At 41.0% G+C, this 15864-nt stretch overlaps 1 protein-coding gene across 4 annotated transcripts in view; it reads right to left on the reverse strand.

Moving 5' to 3' along the window:
- Window positions 1-15864, reverse strand: part of mdga2a (MAM domain containing glycosylphosphatidylinositol anchor 2a) — a 205908-nt gene that overhangs the window by 47935 nt on the left and 142109 nt on the right. For 2 of the 4 annotated variants that reach the window (XM_006793045.3, XM_006793044.3), the window contains exons 9-10: window positions 12876-13169; window positions 797-1069 (exon numbers count right to left, since the gene is read on the reverse strand). In XM_006793045.3, coding sequence (XP_006793108.1) covers window positions 797-1069; window positions 12876-13169 — 567 coding nt within the window. Of the gene's footprint in view, window positions 1-796; window positions 1070-12875; window positions 13197-15864 lie in introns of all 4 variants that reach the window. The other 2 variants (XM_006793043.3, XM_006793041.3) reach the window with 1 other exon arrangement.

The following is a 15864-nucleotide window of genomic DNA, read 5'->3' on the forward strand; positions in this document are numbered from 1 at the left end:
TTTTGAAAATGACTTGTGCTGTTTCTCACATTGCATACTCCTGCTTACTATTTAAGTGTGACTATATGCTGAGAAAAGGTAAAAAACAACAACAACACTGACAAAATTATCTGTTAAAAACCCACACTCAAAAGTTTCCACTTTGACTACAATGGAAGGAAAAGACCACCAAGAATTTTTTATCCACGGCTTCTAAACTAATTGTGATGCCACGTTATGGCTCGGTCACACGAAACTAAAAATAGTATGGCAATCTCCATGCAACTGGTGGACATTGCCCACAGATTGCATTGAGTTTTTATAACAACATATTTGCACAGGTGTGAAGGAACCTGTCTCTAAATTGCTCTCCAGCTGCTTACCAACTTCTTGTATTCTAGTTATATAAAGAAGCAGCAACTATGGAACTTTTTTTAAAGGAATTTCTGAATTTGTGTTTCACATCTATCAGGTTCTGGCTGGACTGCGAATGGAAGTAGTTAATATGAGTTTCTGTTTAATTCATCAGAGCCAAATGTTGCAAATTTCTATTTCAGTTTTATGCGTTCATTTTGAAAAAATGCTACCCTGTAAAAGTATGTATTACACAGATAAACATGCAGTATACATTTTGTACTGGAACTATACTAACAATATTAGACACAGTGACGAATCATTATTCGTTCACCATGTGTCAAACAAATGTAGAAAAGCTAACATAAAGAGGAAACGTAACTAAACCAAGCAGAAACAGATTCTAGAAGAATAAAAAAGGAAATATGAAATGAAATGAAAAGCACTTTTTTTTTTTTTTTACCTGTAACCTGGAAAGTGCATTTGCCTGCTCCAGCCTCATTGATGACATTACAGGTGTACTCGCCCCAGCCATCACGATTTAGGCTGCGGATGGTGTACTCTGTCTCATCTCGCTGGGCGTCAAAAGCTCCCGCGTGGAGCAGCCGGTTAGAGAGAAGCCACTCGAAGCGCAACACACGGGAGGGATGGGCTCGCAGCACTCTGCAGGTCATCACTACGGGCCTTCCGAGACCCTGACGCATCTCCATGAAAACCGGCTCCACTGTTGGAGGGTCTGAGCAGGAGACACAAAAGCTCAGGAGAGTTCACAGATATTTGACAAGGACAGAAAAGTGTGTCAAGGATGAAAAGAAAAATACTTTGGATGAATAAAGACAAGAAGAGTGAGGTTAGGGCACCAAAGTGAGAGCAACGACAAACACCTGGAATAAAAAAAGGTGATACATATGACATGAATATAACCTTGCATATTTAAAAACACAAACAAGGACATTTTTTAAAATGTAAAAACACACGCACAATGATTTCAAGCGATGTAGTTGATGTTCACTGACAATCTACAAATGACAAAGCTGAAAAGATGTTTTTTTTAAATTAGAAAAAAAAACAGGTATTATAATATAAATGTAGCAAGTGAAGCAGCGCAGAGAGAGAGAAAAAGGTGATATTTAAGCAAACTGTAGAAAACAAACTAAACTGCAAATTCAATACACTTCACCAACAGATGAAAAATGAAAACAATTGTGGAGAGACCGGTAATAGCTGCCAGAAGATCCATTTTGCAAAAAGACTGGGACAACTTTTGAAACAAAAACCAGTTGAACTTCACAGAAAATTGGTTATCTGGATGATAAAACACACCTCAAACTTTCAGAAAGTAAAATTAATAACTTATTTGAGTAACTGACAGGCTTTACCTCATCCCCCCCAACGCAGAGTACACAGTGGTAAATAATTTAGCCACGTTTCAGTGAGCGAAGTCAGGAGCTAAACGACCTTGCTGCAACCCCGAACTTGAATCTGCAAAAGTTTAATATGTGTGGGTGATGTTTTGCCAGACTGTGTGCACGGTGACACGTGTGGAGGGTTTTTTTTTGGGTGAACAAAATGGGTGTAAGCACTTGTGTGTGGAAGCACTGAAAAGGTTATGAATAATTTCCCCATTTTAAGCGTCTCTGCTCCTGACACGCTCATACAGATGCTTGACAAAAGTCACGGCGGGGCTTGAAAAACAACAAGAATATGGAGGAGCAGAGGCAGAATGACATGGAGCCTCTTAATTGCCTGAAATTTGCATAATTCCTGATGGAGTAAAGGAGAGGCGGTAGCTATAGCCAAGGCCGGGGTTGCTGTTTTTCAAAATGTAGTCTGTTACAGATCACTGATTACCTGATTGAAACTGTAATCTGCAACATAATCTTCGACATTATTCACACTCGGTAATATAATCTAATTACTGAGCCTTCCATATTTGATAGGGGAATGCAATTAAATGAACAGTGTATTAAAATTTACAGGATATAATTTGATAACAGTATTAACGTCATTATCCACAACCTTAATCAGCCATTTTTTTTCCATAGGTTGTGCAAAATTCTGAGGCTTTATTTTGACGGTTTGAACGTTGAATGTGTTTTCAGCAGAACCTTTTTTTCTCCGCTTTTGCACTTAATTGAGTTTGCTTCACTCCAGGATCTTAAAGCAGGGGCACGTCTATGAGGCCAGTCAAGTGTACAGGGAAACGTGGGATGTAAACATCACAGTGAATGCAAAATAACACACTGGCATAAAACGGTCCAAAGTGGGATTTTCCATTCTTGCCCTCAGTGCTAATTATCCCTCAACACACAGCATCCTGCTATTCACTCATGAGCCACAATGATTAATGACACACCATTAGATCAGATAATGAGCGGCTGAAATGTAAAAATAACAAAAAAAACCCTCATAACACTAGGTGATAGGAAGAGTAAACACAGATCTTTCAAGAGGTTTGGACTTAATGGAAATAGAGATACAAGTTTGTCTCCTTCACCTGATTTTGTTCACGGAGAGTAAAGTGGTTTTCATCACCTCTGAATGAAACAGCAATCAATTCCTTCTTCAATTGAGCATTGCCTGGGCTTTTACCCAAACCCAAAAGGCTTATCTCTGACTCCAAAAAAGGTCTGGAATTTTACTTATCACATTAAAATTGTAGGTTTGTGTGGTGCAGTGAATCACAGTTAGCTCCGCAGCCTCCCTGAGTGGCACTAGACCAAATTGCAGTAAGTGCAGTTCCACTCACACAGAGAGACAAATGAAGATGCAGCAAATAAAGAAAAAAGAAAAGGGAAAATCTCTTATATAACCAAAACATCCTTTAAACAAGGGCACATGCCTCATCACCCCCTGTGCATTTCCTGTGAAACAGCTGCCCGGCGAACTCGAGGAGAAAGGAGCAGAAAGGTCCTTTGTGATATTCCCTGAGCAGTGCTCGCCGTGGTTAGCGTAGCAGTGAGGGTGACGTGTGCTCAGAGTTGCAGTAAGTCGCAGGATCGGGGAAAACCCTGAGCGCTAGCTGAAGTGCAATCCATCATCAGTCACTAGTGGGTACCTTGACAGTAATGTGAAGAAAAACAACATTTAGGAGCGCTCAGGTCTTGTCCCCGTGGTCCATGGGCATGGACATCTACAGGGAGGAGGCCTGAATAAAGACTCACGTGTACCGAGAGGAAGGGGTGTGCATGTTTGTTTTGTGCATGGAAAGCTGAGGTGTATTGTGTCCACCTACGTTGCTGAAATACCGTCCGCTTGACTGGTTAACAATAAACTTGAGCTTCAATCAAAATGGATTCCATTTTTCTTCTGCCTGTTTCGAGTGGGGAAGTGTCAGACGTTTATTTGGTCCCTATTTTTCTTTCATCTATTTTCTTGTCTGGCAGTAATCCCTCAGGGCAGCCATCTTACATAAAGTTAAAGTACCCATACAATGATACAATTACAAATCGTTCATTCAAAATTCAAATTAAATGAGGCAACGTGAGTTTTTAAAATGTACTTCAAAGAAAACAAAAAAAGGCACTTAAGGCAGCATAAGAAATCCCCCAGACAAAATCTGTGACATTATTAGTCTAAGTTCCTCCCCCCAAAAAGTAGATATTAACAACATTATGGATTCTCCAATAACGAATGACCAGCACAACTAATAAAAACTGGTTTTCAGTACAGGAATGGTAAAAAGATATTGACTTGGTTGCTAAAGTGAATGGTGTATAGTGTTAATTTTCACTGCACTATTAACCCGAGATAAAACCACAGTTATGTTGGTATTATCTGATTTGTATCTGCAAACTAACATCTGATTCTCGGGTGTTCAATGTAAAAATAGTTAAGACCATCACCAAAATTCAATGTTTCATGATTTTACCCCCAATACAAAAGGAGCTGTTGCTTCTCAGTCTTGATAGGTTGACCAAAGTCAGTGGAAAAAAGTTGTGGAAATCTACATTATGCGAGATCAAAAACAGGGGAAAATGTTAAAATGCAGAGTGTTCTCTCTGCTACTGAGGTACATATAGCGTGGTGTAAAAAAGTGTTTGTCCCTTTACTTGATTTCCAAGTTTTTCATATTTGTCATACAAACACACCACGTTTCAGATCATCACACTAAATATTAGACAAAGATAACCCGAGTAAATTCAAAATGCAGTTTTTAAATGCCGATTTCTTCGATTAAAGGTTAAATGTTATCCAGACTTACCTCGCCCTTTGTGAAAAAGTAATTGCTGCTGTTGTTAAAACATGAAGTAAATGTAACCACATTTTATGAAAAGCTGAATTCAGTTTCACTAAACATGCTCAGGCCTGATTACTGGCAGACCTGTTGAATAAACTACTCAAATAGAACCTGTCTAACAAAGTGAAGCAAGCGAAAAGAGCTCAAAAAGCAACACATCATGCTATGACCTAAAGGATCACCTGAGAAACAAAGTCACTGACAGCCATCGGTCTGGAAAAGGTTACAAAGCATTTCTAAGACTTTGGAACTCCAGTGAACCACAGCGAGAGCCATTATCCACAAATTGAGAAAAACGTGGAATAGTGGTGAAACTTCCTAGGAGTGACCAGCCTACAAAATTTCTCCAAGAGCACATCAACAACTCATCCAGGAGGTCACAAAAGAACCCAGAACAACATTAAGGCACCGCAGGCTTCACATGTCTCAGTTAAGGCCAGAGTTCATGATTCAACAACAAGAAAGAGACTGAGCAAGAGAAAAATTGAAGGAGAAAACCACTGCTGACCAAAAATGTCTCACATTTGCCAAAAAAAACATGTTGATGATCCCAGAAACTTTTAGGAAAATATTCTGTGGACTGATGAGACAAAAGTTGAACTTTCTGGAAGGTTTGAGTGCTGTTACACCTGGAAAAGGAACATCATACCAGCAGTAAAATATGGTGGTGGTAATGTGATGGTCTGGGTCTGTTTAGCTGTCCCGGGACCTGGAAGACTTGCCGTGGTAAATGGAGCCATGAATTTTGGCGTCTACCAAAACATCTTGAAGGAGAATGTTTGGCCATCCGTCTGTGACCTCAAGCTGAAGCACACTCGGGTTCTGTACCAGGACAAGGATCCAAAACACAACAGGAAGACCACCTCTGAATGGCTTAAGAAAAACAAAATGAAGACTTTGGAGTGGCCTATTCAAAGTCCTGACCTGAATCTGATTGAGATGCTGTGGCATGACCCTAAAAAGGCAGTTCATGCTCTAAAACCCTCTGATGCAGCTGAATTACAACAATTTTGCATGGATAAGTGGGCCAAAATTTCTCCACAGTGCTGTAAAAGATTCATTGCCAGTTATCACAATTTTGAAACTGCATTTTGTGTTTACTTCGGTTAACACGCACACACACACACACACACCACTGTTGTGCTCTCATTATGCTACTAATATAGGGCTTAATAGCACATCTAAATTTATTGCAATTTAAGCATAGACAAACTAGACAAACCAGGAGAGGATTATGTGACATCGCAAGCGCTAACTGCTCAGATATTACTGATATGTTAGGCCCGAGTCACACAGGACTAGATACCAGCTGGCAACCTTCTGGCAATATCTGGTCACTAGGGATAAATATGTATTATCGAATTGGTGAGTCATTGTTGGAGGTTGCTGACTAGGTGAAATCAGTCCCAAAGAGATGTTACCCTAAAAGATTCCTTGTGATGCCTTGGTTACCATTTTTTGCATGCAACATGCAGATAGAAATGGCTGTAAACACTTGCTAACTCCCAGCTGGTTGGCAGTAAGACTTAATAAAGTGGAATGCAAACTGGAAACGGAGAATGATTGATAAGCACAACTTGTAATTTAAAGGAGAACATTCTCAATTTCCAGTTTGTGCTGCACATTCACTGCAAATGCAAACCATTAGCAACCAAATGTGACAGTGAGACCTGAGTCTGCGAACCGCCCCTGGAGGGTGGAGCTGGTTTTTGCCCCTTCATAAGCTCAGGTGTGGGCAATTAGCTATCCTCTAGCGAACCTGAAGCTGTGAGTGCCTGGTCCAAGCTGGGCAAGTTGGTGTTTTTAATTCCTTTCTATGAAAGCTTGATGCGGATCCCACTAAGCTTCTGTTAGAATGATGGGAAACATTGCGTTCCTGTGAGAGTAGTGGACTTCACCGCCACTGACCCACATTTATTAGGGTTTGACGCAAACTTGTGGACAGAGTACCGAGCTGCTGCTTTGCCAAGTGGATTTCTGGCTGCGGGCTAAGGACCCGACACGTCACTGAATTTTAAATTGTTTCAACCTGGTGTAATTCGACAGACTGACTGCTGCGGCTGTCGATTGTGTTTGTTTCTTGTTTTATTTTTCTGTATCAGAAGGCACCACAGATATTGATTCTTTTAGTGTTTTAACCCTTTTTTATATATATATATATATATATATATTGTCGCAGACGGTGAAGGCGCTGCGTGGAAAACAAATCCTTTTTTTGTCTCGCCACTTTTGCATGCACAGCGGTGGGCCTGAGTGAAGACGGCACTGAAGATTTGCCTTTTTCTATAGTGTCCTTCCCATTTGGGGTTATGTGTGAGTTGCCGTCCCTTTTTAACCTGTGTGCTAAGTCGATTTGTTCTTAAACGGTTCCCTGCAGCACTTATCCTGTCTTACGGGCAATCATACAGTTTTATCGTTTTTAATAAAGTAAAGTTTTTAAGTGTTTTTAGGTGCCGCTGTTACACTGTTACTTTTATTTTGTATTGAAAATTAAACCCTTTTTAACTGACTGTGCGCCTCTGTCCTATTTTGAATAGGTACCTACCACGGGTCACAAACGGTAATTTGCTGGTGTCCAAAGCATTTGCAAGGAGGTTTTTTGTGCAGCAATTTTACCTGGCAACTGCTAGTCAACTCTAGTATGTACACATTTTTCCTTACTATGACATCACTAGGCCTAACTGCTAAAGCTCAGCCATGCAGGGGCTTCAGCAATTAATTTCACAGCAACTTCTATTAACATTCAGCAAACACTTGCCAACCAGTTGGGTGATTTTCCCCTGGCGACTTGTTGTTATCAGGTGGTTGCTGATCGACTTCTGGGCCTGTGTGACTGGGACCTTAGCCACGGGGAGAAGATAATGATTAGTAAACATGCTATTCTAGTGAAAGCTAACATGTTTGAAGATCAAGGGCATACTGGAATTATGCCATGATGATATAGTTATATGATATAGTTTTTTTTAACCAGTGCAGGGGAAAAAATGGGTAAAAAACAAATGCCTAATACACTGGATTAGTTTTAGGTCATTAGATTAAGTCTTTGCTTTCATATAACACATCATATTTGATCTCCATAGGCAGTGATTTAAATAACAGAGACATTAGAAAGGCAATGTGTTGAAAAGATTTCAACACTGAAAATGTGAAAAAATGTTGCTGAATCTGTTCAGACACCATTTTTTGTAAGGAGCCAGTTTCCAGAAAGGTTAAAATGTATTGTTATCCTTCATTGATATAGATGTTTGTGATGTTAAAAGCAGAATATTTACTTACAGTAGTGAAGTAGATACCTCCCTACATTTATTGTTTGAACTTACATGTGACATACCAGCGTTCAATTCAGAAAAATGTGACAGTTTATACAACTTCAGCAGCTGTACGTGGGCGTATAAAAGCAAAACAAAAGCCTTGGGCTCAGATGCAACGAAAAGCGTTCTTGTGGGAGAATAACCTTTGTAGCATAGCATTCTTCAATATGAAGTCTTGATAGAGCAAAAAAGCATTCATTAGGAAGTTAAACAGATATATATGGAATATAAAATGATAACCCTGATTTATAATGAGCCTCTGTGTTGAATAATGTAGGGGACGCTTCTCTGCATCAGTATGCCTTCCTTCCCTCATGCTACAGCTGCTGCAATCACAAAATGAACTTGCGCACCATCTGCATTAGCATATTGTTATTAAAACATAGGGATAATTTATGAACCTAAATATACAATTAATGATAATCAATGTAGATTTTTTTAGCGTGACGAGTGGCCTGGTGATCCACTAATAGGTTTAGCTCACTCAGTAACCAAGTTATAAATTATTCTGTCAAAGGCTTCTGTTTACAACCTACATATTCACTGACCTTTTCTGGTGCGGATTCGATGCGCCTGATCAATTCAATATTGTTCCACAAAAAGGGTTATTAAAATTTCATCCCCAAATGCGTGGTGTGAGCACTGCTGTAATGCAAAAGATTAATCTGCTGGTGTTAAGTTGGCGTTAGGCTAATGTGAGTCGCTCTAAAATGATTCACATTAGAGTGGGCCTCAGGGGCCGGCATTGCAGCCCTTCTTGATGCAGAAAGGAAAATTAATTAAAAACAATAATCGTGTAATTCTGCTCATTACTTTTGCCCAGGCTGTAACTTCTTTATCCCACTGTGTCTTTTTGATGTATGTCAGATAATCAGGTGCTTGCTCAGGGGGACTACTGCACGGTTGCATCAGGCAGGTGTCATGGGCAACGCAAGGAGCAACAGAAGGGAAGCCTGTATAAAAGATTCCTGTGCATCTGGGCCGAAGTAGAACTTGATAACTCACTCTGACAGACAGTGGTATCTAGGACAGAAGACCACTCTGTACCTCTTCGTTCTCCATTTCTTTTTGCTTCTTCACTTCCTCTCTCTCAAGTCCCTGGACCATGCCAAGTCAGTTTGACTAAGAACATTAGGGTGTCACAGCTTGGGATTTGGCGTTTGCAATTCTATTAGAGCGTCGACTCTAAAGGCAAACGTCTTCCATTCCCTCTACCTCTCCTCCTGGCGTCGCCTCTGCCAGCCAACAGATGCAGGTTTTTACATATCAAAGCTGTTGACTTGCCAGAGTCATTTCTTCACGCCTCTAATGCTCTTTGCTTCAGAGGACTGTACCTCGGTCCCTTGATCAAGTTACTAAACGCGGCTTTGCACATGGCTCACCACCAAAGGCGGGTGGCTCACGCTGGGACCTGGAAATGCAGGCGAGAAAAGCATCTCAGAGGGATTGGCTTGTGCTTACACACCATGAGACAGGCCAAGTGAAAGAAGGGAGGGGGCATACCGACAGGCGCATGGAGGAAACAACAAAAACCGGACCAGACCGTGTTAATAAAGTAAATTCTTAAGTGGAGAAAGACGATCAAAGGTCCATGTATTTGGCAAATGCAATCCGCGGCGAGCACTGAGGTGTACACAGGGTGGACGCGTTTCCCCAATATGCTCAAAGTGTGTCAAAGCAATCTAACAGTTCAAATGCAGATTGTTTGTGCTTTTTAAACTTAGGCTTTGATGCCAACTATTAATAAGTAAAAAGACTGACAAACAGAACTAGCTCTGAAGCAGGAACATGGCAGATTGATTTATCAATACCGAAGCCCTAATAAGTCTCTTCATTATGTGTTCTCCTTTGAAGATGGAGAACAGATGAAAGTGTTGTATGACATCAAGAACTGTAGCATCAGAGAGGTACTTTATTAAAATAATACTAGATAATGAGAGATAATTGCATTCTCAGAATAAATTGTGTTGAAAGGAACAGATAGTATTATCTGGAGTGAATTGATGCGCTTCACTGCGAGTCTCATACTGCGTGTGTCGATGACGCAACTCCATGCCAAGGCAAATCCATGTTTGAGAAGGACTAGATTTAAAGGCATGCGTGTCTTTAAGCTGAGGTTTCGGAGTCTCGGTTTCCCCCTCCTTGCCTCTTGAGGCATGTCTTCTCCATCCGAGTGTCCCTAACAACAGTCACTCTCTGCAAGTGACCCCTCTGCCACAGTTGCACATACAGAGGGGAGAAAGCAGCAGCGGCTTGTGATAAGAGATGATCTTTCATGGTTGGATGTCAGAGGTGAGAAATACTGCCCGAAAGCATGTGTGATACTGACCTCGACTCTGAGATGGGGTCATTCAGAGGTTATAGAACTTCCGCTTGTTATGTTAAAAATATTGGCAAAGCTTTTAATGTATTTTTTAATATCTTTAACTTTATCATATTGGACTTAACTGGGGCCTACTCTAGAACCCTGGGTCTTGCCTTGAGATCATTGGTCATCCCAGACGAGCCCATTCTCACTCCCGAGGCGTAACATGCCGACGTTTTGTCACGTCCCGCGGCGTTCCTGAGGAACGCAAAAGGAGACCTTTGGCGTTCTTATGGTACGCGGCGGGTTATGGCTGAAATCCAGTGCAATGACGCTCCCGCGGTAATAGACGCTCCAGCCCTGTATTCCAGCCCTAAACCTAACCTTATCCCTAGCCCTAACCATAACCTTTTTCCTGATGTTAACCAGGACTTTAATGATGTTAAATAGCGTGTTTCTAAGCGATTTGAAGAAAAAGAGCGAACATGTGTAGATTGAGTCCATACAGTTCTCATATTTCCTCATTTTTCCGAGGTCGTCATTTAGGAACGTGGTGGGTAGCCGAAAATGTAATATGTTGATGATTTGTCACCTAGCGTAAAATGTTACGCTTTGGGAGTGAGAACGTGTTGGTCATGCATGTGTATATTGTCAAACCATGTGGTTAGTGAGCGTTCCTGGAGGTTGCTGACTGTAGCCAGGTGAAATTAGTCATAAAGCAAGTGCTGCATTCAAAACAACCTCCGTGTGATTTCTTGGGCCACACATTTCCTGTCACATGTATATTACTTGTTTTACTTATGAGATAGCTTTATGATTGCATTGTAACAGTTTTGGCATTTTTATTATTATTACAAACAAGGATTTACATATTTGTATTTTTGTTTCATTACAGTGGTAAAACACACATTTGTCTTGATTTTGTTGATAAACTCTGGTCATGACAGTGGCGTCTTATTTACTTTAATAACCCACAGTGTTAAATGTAGCCCAGGTACAGCCAGCAGACTGTATGTTTTAGGTTATGTGTTAGGTACTGCATCTTTAACAATGACATGCATTTTGCTTAATTTCATGCATACTATTTAAAAGTATTATTGGCAAAAAGACTAACCCAACTTAGATCAAATTTAAATGTGTCAGAGTTTTTAAGTAGTTACTGATTTGCGGATGAAGTTGTAACATTTGAATGTGAAGCAAAAGCAGAAAGAATTAATTCTGTCATGTTGACCAGAAAGCTTCAGCTTATTTGCCATAAGCTGATTTCTGGTGAGAGGGAAAAGCTGCATTATCCATTTTTGAACCATTAATAAATGAATAACAAATAAATAAAATACCTGGCTTTGCTTGTTGAATTTTGGATTCAACTATTTATTTGGTTCCAAAACACTGCCCTTGCGTGAGACAGCAGATCCAGTGAATGCTGCTAATTAATAAAAAAGCATCTCAGAGTTTAAATCCGTTGTTTACTTTTCGGTGTCAGACTTGGGCTTGTAGGAAAGCCACTAACCTTTGATACGAGCTGTCATTGCTGCATAATCTTTATCAATTCAGCCCCAAATTTAAGACGGTCTTCTTCAAAGCGCATCAAAACGTCATTAACTCTCTTAATACAGACAAGCGGGTAACAGCTAAGCTGAAATGTGAACGCCACAGAAAAAGTACAATAAAACTCTTAAAGAACTGAGGGTAAAGTGTGGCGCTAAGAAAACAGCAGCTGAACTTCCTCTTCAAGCAAAATATCCGTAGTTGCTTGGGTAGTTTTATGTTTGGCAGGTCCAGTGTTGACAATACTTGATATATGCACCAAATTCAGTGTAATATATTTCACAATGTGCTTTAAAACAGCTGTGTTGCTGCTCAGGTTCCTTTTAGGTAAAGGAGTGAATGCATTATTTGAAACAGAAGAATGTATGGATTAACTAAGTGGGCCATGGAGAAAACAATGGAAGCCATGAGAGTTTATCCATTTCCTATGATAACTTGCCAGCGACTGGTAAGCACCCAGCATGGATGGCTTTCATTTCCTTCTTATCCATCTCCCCCTCTTTCTTTGGTGGAGAAAAACCTCCCCGAATCTTCAGCGAGTGACACTTCTTTCAATTCCTGGTGCTCATCCAAAATATTCCATTTGGATGAAGACGAAATGAATACCAGTGGGAACAAATTAGCCGGTCACTAATTAGCTCTTAAGCTAATGCTGAATGTCATGTGTTAAAGGAGGGTAAAGGGGTGTCAATGAATGGTGGTGGCGCGCAGTCTTCAGGTCATCACACAAACACACATCCAGGCCCTTTCAAATGGGGGCATCGGCATCAAGAGCTTTGTGTCTCAGTAAATATTAGTTCTGCTCAGCTCGCACTCAGCAGATAAAGTCCTCAGTGTGGGAGGCGGAGTCCGAGCAGTTTCCTCTTAGACCTGACGGAGGGTACCAGGGGACTAGACTAATTTTACAGCCTTCAGAAAGAAATTGGATGGGTGCAAATGAAAAGAAATGGGTGAATGTTCAATTCTGGTCACACTGGACTAGAATAATTACATGGTATACAAAAGAAAATACATCACAGTAACAAATGGTGCACCACATGTACAAACACATTATTTCACTGCTACAAGTTATACCACAAAATGCATTTCCCCACAAATTTAGACACATATAGAAAATACCCACAGTCTGTCAACTCACATTGTACAATCAACTCCACTATGGCCTCCCGGGGCTTCACGTTGAACCCGTTATACTGGCTGGTCTGGCAGCGGTACGAGCCCGTCATCTCCCTGGACACATTAACAATACGCAGCACGCCGTCGTAGCTCTCCATCTGCATGCTGCCGTCTGGCATGGGCGCTTCCTTATCCGCTCGCGACCACAGGATGATCGGCTTGGGCTTCCCTGAAACAAGGCACTCCAGCTCCACTGTGTCACCCTCGCGGGCCACCAGGGGAGACTTGCCCCGTGGGACTGTCAGGTTGGGGGGAACTAAGAAAGAGAAAAACAAAGGAGGGACTGATATGGGGCTCTAGAAAGTCAGCAGGCGGGGTAAGAGGAAATAGTCAACTTGGGGAAAGTTGTGGCGAAAAAGGAATGGAGGGGGAAGCGAATGAGCAAGTTGCGATGGCAATGAAGCAGCATCTCAGCAACATACACAGCTTTTATGGAAGCACCATGCGGATATTAGCAACAGTAATGTCTAACGGCTGGGACTAGACAGTCTGAACATGTACTCTATGCAAAACCACCACGAAGGACAGCAGTGAGAAGGTTTAATGCTATCAAGCGATGGCAAACGATGAACAATGCAATGAGCGGACAAGCAAATTCTAAATAGTTAATGACAGCCTTCATTAGCTAAACAAGTCCAGGTACTAAAAAGACTAAGGAATGTAGACCATGCAGTAAACTACAGAGTAAGAGTTCTGTTTGCACATCCACTCTGAATGCATGAAGATCAGGCAGATTAGGCCTCACAAGGGATTAGTCCAGTGAAATCTAAGACACAGTTCACAATCAGCGCAGCAACCGATGTTCAACTGGATTGAATAAAACAGTTACAAAATAAACATGCAGAGGAGAAAAGTAAGACATGATCTTTCTATATATATGTATATAAAACAAAAGCAAACCAGCAGTTCAACAGTTTGTAAAGCACTCCTGTTGCCTTTGATGCCAGGAGTTAGATTGATTCCAAGCTTGTGTTTAGACATGATTGTGGGCCATTGTAAATCACAAAACCAAGAGAAGAGATTTCTTTGTAACTACAAAGTCGGGATCTTCATATGAGCTATCCTTACACTTCTAATACACTCTCAGCAGTAGCAGCACTGGCATTACAATCAACAGCCAAACAGCATTGTTACTTTCACTGTCACATTTTCATCATCTCCTCGCTTTCCCATCACAAAACTCTTTTTCTGAGACGTTTTCCGCAGCTAAAATCGCTTTAACATTCATAGTTGCATCATCGCAATCAATCGTCACAGCTTTTTACTTCCCTACCCTCCTCCTATCCTTGTCGTGCAGCCACTCTGTCTCAATCTAGCACCCCATAATTTAGAGCATTTACAAGAGAACCCTCCCAAAGGTGATGCAGCACTGAGCCTGGCCATGTAACACAAATATGACCCAATAAACAGATACCTGCCTTTTTTACAACAGGTATTTTAGAGTCTGGGTGAGTGCAAACAATTAATAATAAAAAAGAGGAAGAAGATTTGCAGATATCCTTGAGCGTGTTTATGCGTGCATCTGTCTTTTCTAAGTGTGGAAGGCAGGAAATCTAGCAGGTTGGATCAAACAGTCTGGTTCCTCACCAAGCGTGCTGGCCAAGTAAATTTGTTTAATTAGTAAACCTGGCAAATTGCGCCAGCTCCTAGAGTGCTGTGTATGTGTATAAGTGTGTTCGTGTGCGAGTCCAAATCATCAACAGACTCCAGCTCTGTTTTGTAGCACTGTTCCCAAAAATAGTTTACAGCCAGCAATTTGAGGAGTGAAAATCTTCTCAGCAATGATGAAACCGTGTCGTGCTTCCCTGATGATTTTCGAATCACTGTCATTCTGCCCAAACAATGCCGCAGCTGGAATGGAGTCAAGCCACATTGGAGTTTCGCAGTGATGAAATCACCAGCAATCTCACGAAAACGAAACAGAGTCCAGCTATAGTTCTTTGAGCCCCATTTTTTGCATGGGTAAGAGGTGAGAATCCTGCAGCTGTTTCACTGCTCCAGCTCCAGGTCAGATTCCTTTTGTCCTCCCCCCAGAGTCGTGGATAAATTATCGCACTGTCGGAAACAAGGCAATCTCATGATCCTTCTTATTAGGTTGGGCCTTTTAAAGACTCCGTGGCACTCTAAAATTAGCTCATTGTTGAAAGCTCGGCAATTATGACCAAAAATTGAATAAATGCTGTAAACAGGGCATGCTGTCAGACAATCTTATTCGCAGATTTTTTTTTTTTAAGAATGAGAACCAAGCTGCAATTATTAATTGATTTAAAAACTGGAAATAAACAATGTTTGGAGTAATGTGATAAACATGTTAGCAAATGCGTGCCCACTTCCATGAGGCACGGAGAAATAAATAGGCTACAGAATCAAAACAATGAGCTGAAAAATACTAAAAAATACTAACATTCTGTAGAGTTGGATGATAATTCTCTATGATGACATCACACTACTTTCATTTTCTGTCATTCCAATAACATCTATTACTACAGTATCTGGATAACAGGTTAGGCTATTACCTAACTCCGCACATAAACCAGATCATGAGCCAGTGAGTACCAAAAAAAAACATGCTGGTGTGATTTGCATGAAATAATGAAGTCTGGTCATTCATAGATAAAATACTGGCATTGTGTTTGGCGCTACAGTGACGGCGGACCCTCATTTCATCCTTGCACATTTGCTGATTTTTTTTTATTCACACAATGTCTCAATTTTAACAGCAAAGGTTCAAATCCACTTTGCTATTCAGAACATTTCTTTGGGTTAAAACAGCGAAGTAGTGAGTTTGAAAGGACAGGAGAGGAGCAGCAAGCATCCATTAGAGTGTGGAGGAGAGGTTTATTCACCGTGTTGCCATCATTACACCTGGCCTCTCCACTGCCCAGATTAGGCAGGCAATTACAGTTTGTCTACCTGTTGGGTTTGGCAGCACAAATACTGGCTATCAGCTG

This window comes from Neolamprologus brichardi, chromosome 15 (genome assembly GCF_056152115.1).
Source record: "Neolamprologus brichardi isolate AB-2024 chromosome 15, ASM5615211v1, whole genome shotgun sequence".
In the NCBI taxonomy this organism is placed as follows: domain Eukaryota; kingdom Metazoa; phylum Chordata; class Actinopteri; order Cichliformes; family Cichlidae; genus Neolamprologus; species Neolamprologus brichardi.